This window comes from Sinocyclocheilus rhinocerous, unplaced genomic scaffold, assembly GCF_001515625.1.
Source record: "Sinocyclocheilus rhinocerous isolate Xijiao unplaced genomic scaffold, SAMN03320098_v1.1 scaffold792, whole genome shotgun sequence".
In the NCBI taxonomy this organism is placed as follows: Eukaryota; Metazoa; Chordata; class Actinopteri; order Cypriniformes; family Cyprinidae; genus Sinocyclocheilus; species Sinocyclocheilus rhinocerous.
In genome coordinates this window covers 2634470-2649721 of record NW_015626872.1, presented here as the reverse complement: position 1 = coordinate 2649721, position 15252 = coordinate 2634470, and the positions used below count along the sequence as shown (strand labels likewise).

General features: G+C 35.5%; 1 protein-coding gene and 1 pseudogene across 1 annotated transcript; both read left to right on the top strand.

Annotated features, from left to right (window-relative positions):
* The first annotated feature begins 9490 nt into the window (after positions 1-9490).
* LOC107720497 (growth/differentiation factor 10-like) lies at positions 9491-13778 on the top strand. The gene is made up of 3 exons (XM_016528221.1): positions 9491-9825; positions 10555-11426; positions 13341-13778. The coding sequence occupies exons 1-3, from the start codon at positions 9570-9572 to the stop codon at positions 13530-13532; spliced, it is 1320 nt and encodes a 439-aa protein (XP_016383707.1). The 5' UTR covers positions 9491-9569; the 3' UTR covers positions 13533-13778.
* A 622-nt stretch (positions 13779-14400) lies between these two features.
* Positions 14401-15252, top strand: part of LOC107720298 (growth/differentiation factor 2-like) — a 1196-nt pseudogene continuing 344 nt past the window's right edge.

The window sequence follows — 15252 nt, the reverse complement described above, 5'->3', positions numbered from 1 at the left end:
AGCTATGAAACACGATCTAATAAAACCTACCTCTTGAGATGCCATGACATACGTCTCAAGCATTTCCTCTCATATCTACAAGGTCATATTGAGTGTAAGTATAGAATTTGGGCTACAAAAAGACACAAGATAGCTGTGTGAAAGAAATATCCTTCAGCCACAAGCTTCCTCTGACCGAGTCACAAATTAACATTGATTTAGTAACAACAGAAGCCTTTTGTTTAAATACCTCTCCCGAAACAAAAAAGACGAGAAAATCACAGCGCTCAGGTTTCCGTCTTGTTATTTTTCTGCACATAAAAATTTCATGATGAAATAAAGCAGTCCGTGCTTAGGCTGAAGAGATGGATGACTTACTGGATTTGGCTGAGTTGGTCAGTGCACTTGACTGATGGCCGTTGCACAAACATTGTCATCGCTCTGATGAAGCGCGAGAGCTGTTTAAACAATCACGTATCTTACACTTCATTGTTTCACACACACAACCCACGCAGATATGAAGGAAAGTGCACGTCCTAAAAGAAACGGGAAGGAAAGAGAAAGGAAAAGAAAAGCGAAAAAGACATCCATATGGAAATGAAGAAGTGGAATGCTATCCATCCCCAGACAAATAAATTACTGACTCAGTCTTTGGGAACCTGAGCCTGATGTCTGGGGAATCTCAAAAAGTAACGATAATCAAATATATCAGCTGCTGCGTTTCTATTCATCCTGTATTTCACAGAGCCGCTGAAAGGGAACAGCAACAGTCTACATCATCTCTGTCCAAACGTCTGATCAGCTTCCGATTCAAAAGAATTCATTGAGGAAAGCGAGAAAGAGCAGGTGGAGAAAGAGAGATTGAGGTTGAGAAGGAGTGCTGAATGTCTAGAAGCTAGACGTGACCGTATCTGGTGTGTTGCACCAGTGTTTTCTGCAGTTCATGTCTATCTCTCTATCTATCTATCCATCTATCCATCTATCTATCTGTGAGAGATAATGATGGAACAACAGCTTTAAAAAGTGATTTTTCACCATTGATTACAACAGGATTTGCATTTTCAAGGGTTTAAATAAAAAATAAACATGCTATAGGAGACAATAAAAACAACTTTGTGCATCAAAACCACTCCATTCCCGGAAAAAACAATAATACATAAAAAAAAAAGAACTTGATTTTTAAACATCTGCAAATTTGCGACAGCTGAATGTAACGTTTTTGACAAGCCAAACATGTCAGTCTCTGAGTAACATGTAATTTAAGTCAAGAAATAAACTTCATTCCGTAAAATAACTATAATGCACTTTAAAAATCTCCAGCACGTTTTATAATTGTGCAAAACATAGTTCACCCCTCATGCACGTTATCATGTCCAACAAAAACGTAGGCTGGCTGTTGGTTGGAATATTAGAAATAAAAACATAGATATAACACACTAATGTGCATCAGTCACTTCACTGAATACTTGCTGGATCTTATGATCAATCTGCTTTCAAATCCACATCATTTGAATATCACAACATTGATGTCTGTCAAAAAACAATGTGCAAAAATAATTGTAATTTTAACTGTAAAATTTAGTAAAAACGCTATGGAAAAAAACTGTTAATAGGTTAACAGTAAGTTCCCGTACTATATACAGGGAAAAACTGTAAAAGATCTAACCAGACATTTCATACATTAATAGTTTTTGTTATCAGTTATGTACATTAGGGCATTATGTTACATCTTCTGTTGTTTAATAAAAGTTTATTGCATTATTTAAGTATTATGTGTGTTACCATGATGGTGTTTTGTGTTTGTATATATATATATATACAATATATATATTAGTATATACTTCTGCTTGTGGCGAAGCTACTTATGATGAGCTTTGATTCTTCATGTGGCTTTCTCTTTTACCACCTGCATTATTATGGTGGTTGTCAGTTTATGTTAAAGGTACAAAACAGATTTTAATAGCAGTGTGCATTGTTGAATTTACTGGTTTACATTCAAATGTTCTTGTTTGTAAATTACAGTTTTGTACTGTAAAATTTACAGTTTTTGGCAGTAAATGTGTTTACAGTTTTTCTGTATTTTTTACAAACTTATTCTGGCAACCACAGCTGCCAAAATTATTTTGTAAAAACAACAGAATTTTTTTTACAGTGCACTGTTAATCACGAGAAGCTTGCAGAGGTCCAGGGTGTACATGCATTCGCTGGAAGACACACAATACTGCAGGTTTTGACTACGTCAACGCTTTTTCGAAAAGAAGACAAAAATAGCAGCATGAGCAGCCTGAGACGATCGTGTACATAGCATATCGCAAATGAGTATAAATTTGTTCTTTACTCGCTGAAATTGAATTGGAACGGAGTCAAATACTTCACAAAGCATGCTAAAGATGTCAATCACCAATCCAAATGAAACATCGTTCAGCATGTTTCGGTTCCTGGTGGAAACAGGAACACTTTGAGGGACTTTTTTTTCTTTTATGCACGAACTACGCATTTTGATTATGACATTCCTGATTTAAATATTTTCAATAATTTTCTATACTAATCTCCCGTTTTACATTTACGTTGTAATCAAAAATGACTGGATGAGGAGCACCCTGGTAGAACTGTATGGTGTCACAACGTAAATCTGTAGCAAAAAATTGTATGTGTGATATTTTGTGTGCTTTATGTACATTTAAAAGGTACACTAAGCTTTTTTGTTTGAAATTTACCAAATTTAAAGTGAGTACACAACAAATGAACCTCCAAACGAGTTTGCAAGCAAAAAGGAAAAGCGGCAATATACGTGTAATAAAACAATAACAAACATAGACTGCATAGCATAACATTGCCTCTGCATTGACTATAGGTTCACAAAACATTATGTTGGCAACAACACCAATTACTATTTTGGTCTATTTTCCTATAATAAATTTTCCTATAGTTTCAACCTTTAGGCCTATATGATATCATGAATAGCACTCGGTATGTCTGTCAGCGTTGCCAAACTTTTGTAACGTTACTTTACCGTTTTTTTCAACTGCTTACACACAAAATCTTTACTTGTCACACAGTTTCTGAAGAAACAGTTGAAAAAACTGTAAAACAACTGATTTAAGCAAGTCAAAACAACGGTGTAAGCCACTTACCTCTGCATATTTTTCAGATATCCATCTTTTGTTATTTGGAAAGTTTTGATGTCGTCAGTGATGTTCGCAGCATCAGATTCATCCGCGCAGACGAAGCACAACTCACGTACTGAGCAAAACAATGTTCCTCCGCAAGTTTCTTGTAGTTTTATGCTTCAACCGCTAGAGGGCAAGAAGTCAGTGTGTCTTTAAACGTTTTTTAAAAGTAGTCTACTAATCTTTAGATATAAAACATTTTTAAATGGCGTAGAAAAAAAGACTTTAAAAGGCATTAAAAGTGAAGCTGAGTTGCCCATAGATTGTGGCTGGAATCAGTTTAATTGTTAAATCAGTGAATATCCCTTCCTGATACTTTACAGGGTCTCTATGATTAAGAGATCAGCTACTGGAAAATGTGCAAATTTTTTTCTTCTGGAGATTGAACATTGAATGGTTTTTTGACACCTGGGAACAATAACATACAGTATAACTACTGAATCTGTGAGGCACCTTTCAGCTTAATGACAAAAGCAGCAGTCGCCGCTCGACGCTCGTATTCTTCAGTGATTCAGTGCTGAGGGTTCATCCAAGGGTCACACAATAATTCCTGGAAATCAGCAAAGGCCTGCAGCAATAGCACATACCGCAGGATAATAGTGAATAATTCAGGTAAAACAAGATATTGTGGTAATTGTTGAGCCCTAAGAAAAGAGAGCTCTGTGTTTCATATGTGCTTAGATAAATTCAATTAAAGATTTGGGTTTCTTCCATAATGTTTTACAATTAGTTACCACAGAAAAATTAGCAAAAGCACTCTCATGTTTCTTAATATAGTTTGAAAATTCAATGCACAGCAACTTTATTTATAAAAACTGATGTCAAATATCAAACTTTATTGCTGTATAACGGTAACGTGCAAAATATTTTCTAATGTAAAATGCCAAAGCATGTTGATGACAGATGTTTATTTGAAATAACATGCACCAAATGATTCACAATAACACCAGAAACATGTAGGCCTATTTAAAAAAATAACATTTTAAAATGCATTTTACAATCAATTCTGAGACGTTTTGATATTAAATTAAACTTAAAAAAAACCTAACCAAATAAATGTTACTTTATCATGTTGGTTTTATTTTTACATTGTACCGTCTCTTTTCTTACTGATTCATTTATGTCTTACATAAATGTCACAACAAGTTTTAGTTTTCAACTGAGAGTTTTTCAATTTAATAAAACACTTTTTGCAAAACACAACACACAGTTCTCTATGTAACACACAAAAATCTAGCAGGAATTAATTTTATGGCAAAGGTGTTTGCAAATGAGTTTTATGTGTGCAATTCTTGAAATTTGTGTGTAAAGATTTGAATAAAAAGAGGCAAGGTTTTAAAAATGTAAGCAGTTGAAAAAAACTGTAATGTCATTTAACAATCTGTTTGCTTAAAAATAATTACAGTAACTTACTCTGGTGAAGTATGTTCAGATAGCTGCGCACCACAGCAGTGATGTTTGTTTCATGATCTACACATGAGGTTCAGGGCAGCAGTACTAGAGCAGAACTAATGATGACTAACAGCAGTCCAGAGTTCAAAGCTCTGATCGATGCTGTGTGTGCAGACTGTGTGGTTATGTGGGATGAAGTCACTTCAGAGGACCAAAGAGAGAGAAAGTACCGTCTGATGCAGACATGGGATCATTTTAAATGACAATTCTAGTCCTGAAATTATAATTGCGCACTCTGTGTGTGTGTGTATATATATATATATATACACACACACACACTCAAAAAATATAATTTAAAAAAATTAGGGATTAATTAGGATCAATTACACAGTTTTAACACGAAACAATAAACTCAAAGTGTTAACTATTTGCATCTATTTGATTTTAGATTATCATATTTTCCAAAAATGTATATCAAATTGATTAGAATTAGCATAAATCTGTTATTGTGAAACCATTAAATTTTATTCAGTTAAAAAGTAGGAACATGATTAAAATATGGCAGGCCGAGGAACAGGCAACATTCAATTAGTTAAAATGTATGAGAGTGAAACAAATTGGACTAATTGTCGTTAAATATATAAACCTGGTGCTTATTGTGTATTTAAAACATATTCTATTTATTATTACTATTACAGAAATCTTACCTGTTTCATTTATGTATGACTGACAAATATGCATCACATTACGTTTATTAGTTTGTTTGTTAAAATAAATATTTTTGAGTGTGCATATATATATATATATACATACAGTATATTTCAGTATATATTCACCTGTAAGAATAATTTCACACCAAAAAGACAGCATCTTTTTTACATTACCAAAACAGTTTGATCTGACCTGTGAGGTTATACTGCTCACGCACTATAGTACACTAACAAAAACATGCTGGGAACAAAAGAAAAAAAAAGGAAAATAATTTCCCAGTTTTGGCAGTGAGTGAAGCTGATTTATGGAGAATGAAAGCAGCAGATCTAGTGAGGTGCAGAGAAGAGGCATTACATTCCCTGCATTAATGTGGCCTAAATTGAATAACTCTGCGCGCTGAAAAGACCAAACACGCAAGTAACATTCATCCACCACTGGATACCTTCCTTGGGCCAAGTCCGTGGACCTTACACGTGTAATGGTCTTGCTGAGGGAGTGATGACGGGAAAATGGCCCTCCTGTTCAGGAGCCCTTGAAGTGATTGATAACAGAGAGGACAGAAAACAACGGCCTATGAGCAGTCACACTCTCCTTTAGTCAATGTCTGGATAAACAAACCAGGAGGGAGTAGCGTCTGGGCCTCTCCTTTGACTAGATGTCCCACAAGACGCAGGAACAGCTGTTATATAGCCACAGACTACAAACTGCTAATGGAGATAATAATGATAATTTACAGAACTTTTCACAGACTTTCAAGAGAAAACATATCAGAGCTATGTGTTATTAAACAGATCCATTAGCCAAGGTTTGCATTCAAGTGCATTTCCCTTTTTTTGCACAAAAAGTGTGATATACTTGAGCCATTTGATCATGACCAAACACTGACAAAAAGTGTCTTGCCTTTTTTATTAAAAACACAAGGGACCTTGTCACAGTTAAAAAATACACATGCATAAATTTAATTTTGGTTAGGTTTATTTTATATTTTTTGTGCTTTAGCTCTTATATTGAAGGATTAGTGTTCATATAAATTTATTTTTAATTTTTTACAAACCGCCGTCTGTAACATATAGATCAAGTCGAACTTCATAACTTCAAACCATGATCCAACATGTCCTTTGACACAGCAAACCTGCTTTTCATCTCACCGATGGTGAATAAACTGTGATTCTGACAGCAAAATTACAATAAATTATGACCTGTGCAGCTTCAGAGGAAAGAATTGCTCAGAAATGTGATTTGAGAAGTGTATGGTTTTAAAGATGATTTCTGAAAATAAATGCTGGATAATTGTGGTGGAGTTTTGTAGACAGAACGTCACTCAAGAAAGGACGACATTCCTGGTTGTCCCTCTTTGTGGTCTGCACTCGCTCCAGATGCCTGATTCCTGAAGATTGATGATCGATGTTATATGTCTGGATTATTGTTTAAATTACAGTAATATAGTCACAACTGTTTCTGCAAGTCCATGCTTCAGTCAAACAAATAAGAAAGTAAAAATATTAGTGCTGTCAAACGATTAATCGCATCCAAAATAAACGTTTTTGTTTACATAATATATGTGTATACTGTGTATATTTATTATGTGTATATAAATACAAACACTTATTTTGGATGCGATTAATCGCGATTAATCGTTTGACAGCACTAGAAAATATATATCTTATTTTAATTTTTTTATTTAGTTTAGTATTTATTTTCTGTTTAAAATCTCCTATTGACTTAAATTGTTAAATGTTTTCCATTTAACTCAAAACTTTGAAGCAACATGGAAGTATGGCAACTATAAAGACAAAATAATAAAAACCTCTCTTATAAAACTACAACTTTTTTATACTTTGTTGGCTGCTTGTCTCTCACTAAGAAAGATAAGTTTTAAACTAAATATTTAAGACCCGGTTTCACAGACAGGGCTTAGACTAAGCCAGGATTAAGCCATAGTTCAATTAGGACATTTAAGTAATTTTAATGAACGTACTTAGAAAAAAAACACATTACAGGTGTGCATCTTGAGATAAAACAAAGGCACTGATATATTTTAAGATCAGTCAGTGCGAGTTTCTTTCAGTTGAAACAGCTCAGACTTACATTTTAGTCTAGAATTAGGCTTAAGCCTTGTCTGCGAAACCGGGGGTAAATGTACTGACACAATGTATATGTTTCGATAACTTCTATTAAGCATTTAAACAAATGCAATTTATTTAATTTAATTTTTCTAAACAAATTAGAATTAGATATGATTTTTGGTATTTATACATTTTTATGCTTTTCAGTTTGAAATCTCCCAATGACATATACATTTTAAAAGTATAGTAAATTTATATTTTTCTAAAACATTTAAGCATTCAAGTATACGCCTCAATTTAAAAGATTTAATTAATTTTTTTCAAATAAATAAATAAAAAAGAATTAGGCATGATGTCCATTTTGGTAAGACTGCACTATATCATAATATTTGCATAATGAATTATCATCGCTCTTCTATTTGCATATATATGCAGGGGCAACAGTAAAGTTTAAGGCAGCTCTGAATTACGAATCACTTTTTTTTGCTATGCAAGCATTAGTATGTAATTCAGGAAATGAATGAAAATCGGTCAAAATGGTCATTTAGCTGGAGCCAATGAAATTAAAAAAAGTGGGAGGTTGGTGAGGGTCCAAAATCAACATCGCTTACACTGTCTTTTAGTTTAGATGAGCATTCAATGCAAAAAAACTCAATAATGAGAGCGAGCGAGCGAGCGAGCGAGCGTTCAGTCCAGAGGTTTACTGCGGGGCACCAGACATATTTGTCATTTTCAGACCAAAACACTGGAAAGATTGAATAGTTTAGCAGCCAGTTATTACTTTGAAGCGTTATTGATCTGGGAGTTTGTTTTTTCCATTGTACATCATTTAAACAGTCATGAAAAGTAAATGAATGCAAATCAATGTATCAGATATATTATTCAATCTTTCAGTTGAGTTTGCAAACTTGAGTTTTGCTCTTTTAAGATGAATTATTATGGCTGCACAATGCATAAAGTCACACATATTTATCATTATACAACATTTTTTAAGTATCGCTCTGTTCAGGTGAGTTAATGGATAAAGTCTACCGAACTTTACTGTTTTTGTGAGACCATATATTCCACATCCTGGGCTTTTGATGGTTTTGGCCACTGATGCCGCAATAAAACACACAGTATATGGAAAGAACACTTTTATCAGTTATCAATTGTATAAAATTTTTTTTTAGTAATTACCATCTCAGAAAAAAAAAACAGCAAGCTTTCAAATCAGAGTAGGATTTTCGGTAACACTTTACAATAAGGTTTCATTAGTTAACATGAACGATACTTACACAGCATTTATTAATATTATTTAAGGTTAAGTTCAACATTTATGATTAAAATCAAAAATTTAAAAGTTGTATCTGTTAACTGTGAACTAACATGAACATTTTTATTAACATTAACTGAGGTTAATAAATGCAGCAAAAACAAAATGTTCGTTATTTCATGTTAGTTAATGCATTAACTAATGTTAACAAATGAGACCTTTACTTATTGTAAAGTGTTACTATAATGTTTGTCATTTATTAGCAGCTATAAAGGTAAATAACTAGAAAAAAGTGCAGTAAAAGGCAAAACTGTTTGCGCTACAAACCAGTGTGTTTATAATTACGACAATACATTAAAATTATGTAATAAAAATACCAGTTTGCAATATCAAAGAAAGCACCACGAGTTAAAATATAGCTAAAAAAAATATATAAAATAAAAAAAGCTAAAATATCTGGAAGCAAATGTCACCGGAAGTCTCGCACATTTTAAGTTACAAATGGCCACGCCCCTTAAAAGTAAGTTGAATAATGCATACTTGTTAAGTTTGAAATAACTTATCTATGGGAATTATGTACTGACAAGGAAAGACAAAACAACAAATGCTTTCTTACAAAATATTATGTGTTGGCTGCAATTTATAGCCTATTGTGTTTAAAACAATCATTTATGCATCGCCTTCATTTAAAATGTTTTTTTGTAATTAAATAGAAACCAGATTAAGTGCGTCCCCACATTTAGCCTAAATGGTAAAGTGTAAATAGTCCATTGCAATGAGTGAGTATATCGCAGCGCGTGCTTTCAGGATGATGCTTCACGCGTCTCGCTGGCTGCAAGCGTCATCATCTGTCATCGCTTCAGCAGCGAGAAACAAGTGTATGAGCATTGAGCTGAGCACCAGTCATCCTCCAGCCACACACCAGCTCCATCAGAACCGAGCTTTCCAGCACTCTTCCGCTTCATCTCATGTTTGCGCGGAGGATACATTGTGAATATGGCATCAATTTGTGCGGCGGTACGCGTTTTTCTCTATCTTAACATCGTCAAAGTTTACTTCGTTAACTCGTCAGAACTGAACGGAGATATTCCTGCAACACAGCAGTCATTCCACAGTCCTGCCCGAGACATGATGACTGTTAATATGCACAGAGTTTATGATAAATACAGCAAGAATCATCATCATCATCAACAACATCAACATCAACATCAACAGAACATAAATACAATCCGAAGCTTTAGAGGAGTCCCAGGTGAGAGAAACTAACTAAAAACCTTTACAACTAGCTGTTAAAAACTATGTAAAATATAGAAATGTTTGTACTGATAAAATAGTATTTCATGTTACACTGTTGTTGTTGTATTTATTTTTTCACTTCCAAAATGATGCTGAATTTTAATTACTTTAATGATCATTTTAGTTATATTTGACAAACGACATTATATTAAAATACAATATATATATATATTCAAATATTATATAATTCTGTTTTATGCATTCATTATGTGAGTTAATTATAATATTTCAAACCCTAAAAAAAAGATGACCTATAATCCAGCATTACATGAATCCATAAAAATAAAGTATATATGATAAGCATAGGTGAATGCATGCACAGAAAGCATTTTCCCATTATTTCAGTTTTAGTGGCTATATATTCAGAGCTGCTGAGTTTCCGCTGGAGGTGCGCTATTAAAACACCGAGAGGGTATTAGTGGAAACAGAAAAAAAGAAAGAAAGAGACCTTGAGAGTCGCTCACTAAACACTACCATATGTCCAGAGACTGATTCGGGAGCCGTGTTTATCTTTTTATTAAACTGCCTTCGGATATTAAATCTAGAATGTGAAAAATGTGTTGTTTATGAGGATGTTGTCTGGAAGCTTTACTGGTCAATCACATGCATGGATGAGCGTAACACCAACGCTACATTGACGAGCAGCAATTACCTTCTCGTAACGTTTTGTAATGTCGTATTTCAGAGATCTTCCACCGCAAGGTCGTGTTCCACTTCAACATGACCTCTATCCCCGATTCGGAGGTGATACTGGTGTCAACTCTACACTTTCTTGACCAACAAGCTCGCCAACGGCCTTGGGCCTGCCGGCGTTCCCGAGGAGCCTCATGCCGTCTCCAGCACCTTCAGTCACTTACCATCACACATCTCATCATTAAGGGAACATCGCCAAACGCTGCAGTCCCCTCGCAGCTGAGCAACATCACGTTGTCTCCTAACAGAAAGGGGCTTTGGCAGATTACGGATGTATCATCAGCTATCAAACAAGCCCATGTGAACGGCGAGCTCTCGATTACCGTTGAGTTTGACTTTGAGCATCAGAGACGTCAGGATCGCTTGTCTCCTCACAGCCTGCCGTTCATTCTTGTATACGCCGATGACATTGCAATAACGGAGCCCAACAGTGTTGCTGTGAGTCTACAGAGATACAGTCCATCTCCTGTGCATGAGGACACCAGGACCAAAGCTCCTCCATCTTCATTAAACTCTAGAATCAGAAGAGAAGTAGATGACCTGCAGAGTAACTACCTACCTGACTTCCAATATAATGATCTTAAGAGCAGGGAGATATGGGACGGTGCCTTTTTTGTAAAAAAGCCCAAATCCTTGTCAAAAGGTCAGGAAAATCACGGAGGACTGAGAGGGTCGAGGGAGCTCAGCTTTGACGAGAAGACCATGAAAAAAGCCAGACGCAAGCAGTGGAGTGAGCCTCGGATGTGTTCGCGCCGTTACCTGAGGGTGGACTTTGCCGACATCGGTTGGAGCGAATGGATATTGGCGCCGAAAGCATTTGATGCCTACTACTGCGCAGGAATGTGCGGATTCCCAATCCCGAAGGTCAGTGTATTGTGTGATAATTACCGGCTGACTGTACATTTTCTCTCTTAATACACGGCTCACCAAGAGAAAATAAATATGTGGAAATTAAATATTTATTTGGGTTGCAATCATTTTAGAATTTCCCCTATTTATTGTCTTAAAGTTTCCGACAGTTTTTGGACAGTTGTCCAAGCAAGATGAACACTGATTAATTAATTGACCGCTTGACTGACAGGCGATCTGACCAATCATAACGCTGAATCCACCATCATGTCTGACAAACAAATCAGACAGGGGAGTAGATAAACTTTGGTGGACTAAACCTTGGTGTGCATTGCTGTCTTTCCACGGTTGAAATAAAACACATTCTGATGTTCATTCATGTTTATTTCATGCATTAAGTAAATATGTGTCCCTGCAGCACAAAAGCAGTGTTAAGTCGCTGGGGTATATTTGTAGCAATAGCCAACAATACATTGTATGGGTCAAAATTATCGATTTTTCTTTTATGCCAAAAATCATTAGGATATTAAGTAAGATCGTGTTCCATGAAGATATTTTGTAAATTTCCTACCGTAAATATATCAAAACTTAATTTTTGATTAGTAATATGCATTGCTAAGAACTTCATTTGAACAACTTTAAAGATGATTTTCTCAATATTTAGATTTTTTTGCACCCTCAGATTCCAGATTTTCAAATATTGTCCTATCCTAACAAACCATACATCAATGGAAATATTATTTATTCAGCTTCCAGATGATGCATCAATCTCAATTTCGAAATATTGACCCTTATGACTGGTTTTGTGCTCCAGGGTCACATATGAAAAGATGATCAGTTCACGTGTGCTGCTTGAACTGAGGCAATACAGCGATCTGTCACGACACATTAAAGAGCCACAAAATGGTATTTTTTGTTTAAATTTCTTTTTAAAAAATGACCAAATTTGAAAGCTGAGACCTTGTTTCATACCAGAAGTAACCTGCTCTGTCTTGTCTGGCGGCATGTTGTCAGTTTCCTCTTTGCGCCGCAATGTATTTTTTATTGCATGAGAACATGATGTGAAGTGTGCCAGCGGCATGGCTTGTCAGACATAGCAACAGTAACTAAGGAGGGCAGTTTTTTGCGATGGGTCAGTTACAGTAACACTGAAAATTACTTTCACTATAATCGATAAATGAGTTGCACGATGGTGCCAGCTGCACTTATATGAGAGAGTATTTGGACATTTAACGCGTAATTACACTGAACACAGTCAATACATTTTCTCTAAATGCAAATAAGCTAACCCTTACGAAAATTAACTATGGTTTTATTGTAGTAAAAGTGTCGTAACCATGTTTTTTTTGGCGCATTTGATTACTATTTTTATAACCACAGTTTTACTACATATACCATGGTTAAACTATAGCAAAACCATTGTTTATTTGTGGTTACCATTGTTTAACTATAGTAACCATGATTTTTTAATTTTATTTGTAGTAAAACCATGGTTAATTTTCATAAGGGAAGCTGTCAGGCTAATCATAAATCTGTATTTGCAATTGCAACTGGAATTGCAATTTTTTTAAAGATTTTTTCCAGCTGATGAATGATAAAAACACTGCAGCAGAACGTTATTGTGCGTTGGCACTAATATGGTTAGTGTTAAAGTTCTCTTTATAGTGATCGTTCCTGGGTCTTAAAGGGATAGTTCACCCAAAAATGAAAATTCTGTCATTTCACCCTCATGTCGTTCCAAACCCGTAAGACCTTCGTTCATCTTCAGAACACAAATTAAGATATTTTTGATGAAATCCGAGAGCTTTCCGACCCGAGAGCTTTTCATTTTTGGGTGAACTATCCCTTTAAGAAAGGCATTCAGGCATTGTAACACTGTCTTGTTAACCGGCAACAGTTTTTCTCCAACATTGACTTCTTTAAATGCAGGTTGTTCATCCATCCAATCACGCCACCATCCAGAGTATAGTAAGAGCTGTAGGGATCGTCCCTGGAGTCCCAGAGCCGTGCTGCGTCCCGGATAAGATGAGCTCTCTGGCTGTGCTGTTCATGGACTCCAGCAGAAACATGGTCGTGAAGATCTATCCCAGCATGTCTGTGGAGACCTGCGCCTGTCGATAAACTAGCTAACGGACATTCATAAACACAACCTGCAAACCACAACAAACTCAGCTGAAGTTGATGTGACACAAATGAACTTTTATCTCCGCAAATAAGACCTGAACACCTTAAATAATACAGGATCTTTGCACACAAACATTGTATCCTCTTTCCAATCTTTCTCTTTGAGTGAATTGTATATAAACCTTATTGTAACATATAGTAAGCAGAACTGTTTTCGTTTTGATAATGGATTTCTGTAATAAATCCCGTAACACTTTGCAATAAGGTTTCATTTGTTAACATTAGGTAATGCATTGGGCAGCATGAACTATGAGCAATATATTTTGTTAATAAAAATACGGTTGTTTACTGTTTGTTCATGTTAGCTCATGCATTAACAGATGACTTTTAATTTTAAAACTTAGCAGTAGTAGTAAATGTAGAAATTAACAAACAAAGATTAATAAATTGTTACTTAATGTTAACTAAAGTAGTTAACTAATGTTAACAAATGAAACATTTTTGTGAAGTGTTACCATATGAACCAGAGGTTTTTATTTGATGTGTAGGCTTGTTAGCTAAACTTCAACCTAGGATTTAAACACCTGGAATCTTGAATGGAAAGAAACTGCAGATTATTTTTGTGAGAAGACAGACGATATGAACGAAATTCAGCATAATGCTGCCATCTAGCGCTTTGTGATTTGACATTCATTGGCCAGACCTTGTAGATTAGAACAGATAAATTGATTAGCCATATCTATATATAAAAAAAAGCAATTAAGTTACAGATTCATTATTGCCATAGAGTAAGTTTTACAATAAATAACATCCCAGAGGTTATGACGAATGTCGGATGTAAAACTTGCAGCGGAAAGTCACCTATCCATTTTAGAAACTAAATGAAGATGCAGGGTTTACGATATTTGCTCCTCCTGATGTCCATCAATTTTGCTACTTCAGTTGGGCTTTGCGATGGGAAATCTTTAGGTGAAATCGCCAGTTTGGAAGACACAATGTTCATTCAAGCAGAAGAACAAAGCCTTGAGGAACAACATGACTTTAACTCCAAATTGGAGAACTATTTGGGCTTCATGAAGGAAGATTTTTTGAGGAAGCTGAATTTATCAGGCGTGCCGCAAGAACACAGAAAGGTTCAGCCTCCTCAGTTCATGATCGAGCTCTATAATAAATATGCTTCCATCCCTCGGTCGGATGTCATCCGAAGCTTCATCATACAGGGTAAGTACATAAAGAAAGCTCACTCGGATCTCTGAAGCAGATGCATTAGTTTCTTGTAAGACGAGGAGTCAATGTTTCTAATAACGGCACTGCATCCAAACCAAAATCATGCACTTTTTACATACCAAAAAGGATGTTTTTGACTTGTCATTAAGGTTTATTAATCTCTCTTTCATGTTCTCTGCAGATGTTATTTATTCCATTAGACAGGGCAACAAAACACAACACAGACTGCTATTCAACGTTTCCATCCCAAATCATGAAGAGATCACATCAGTCCAGCTGAGGCTGTTCACTCTCTGGGAAAGAAGTAAAACTACCTGCGCTGACCTCTTCACGTCCATCAATGTTTATGATGTAGAGTACGAGCATCGAGCATCTGCCTCACCGAGGGCAGAAACACATGGCAGGCTTTTGACGTGACCAGGAGCTGGCAGGAATCTGGACGCGAGGCCGGCGAACTCGAGCTGGAGATCGAACAAAACTGAGAATCCCT

Coding starts and splice junctions, on each gene's coding strand:
- LOC107720497 (XM_016528221.1), top strand. CDS start 9,570: ATGGCATCAATTTGTGCGGCGGTACGCGTTTTTCTCTATCTTAACATC. Junction 9,826..10,554: donor AAGCTTTAGAGGAGTCCCAG/GTGAGAGAAACT, acceptor GTCGTATTTCAG/AGATCTTCCACCGCAAGGTC. Junction 11,427..13,340: donor GCGGATTCCCAATCCCGAAG/GTCAGTGTATTG, acceptor CTTTAAATGCAG/GTTGTTCATCCATCCAATCA.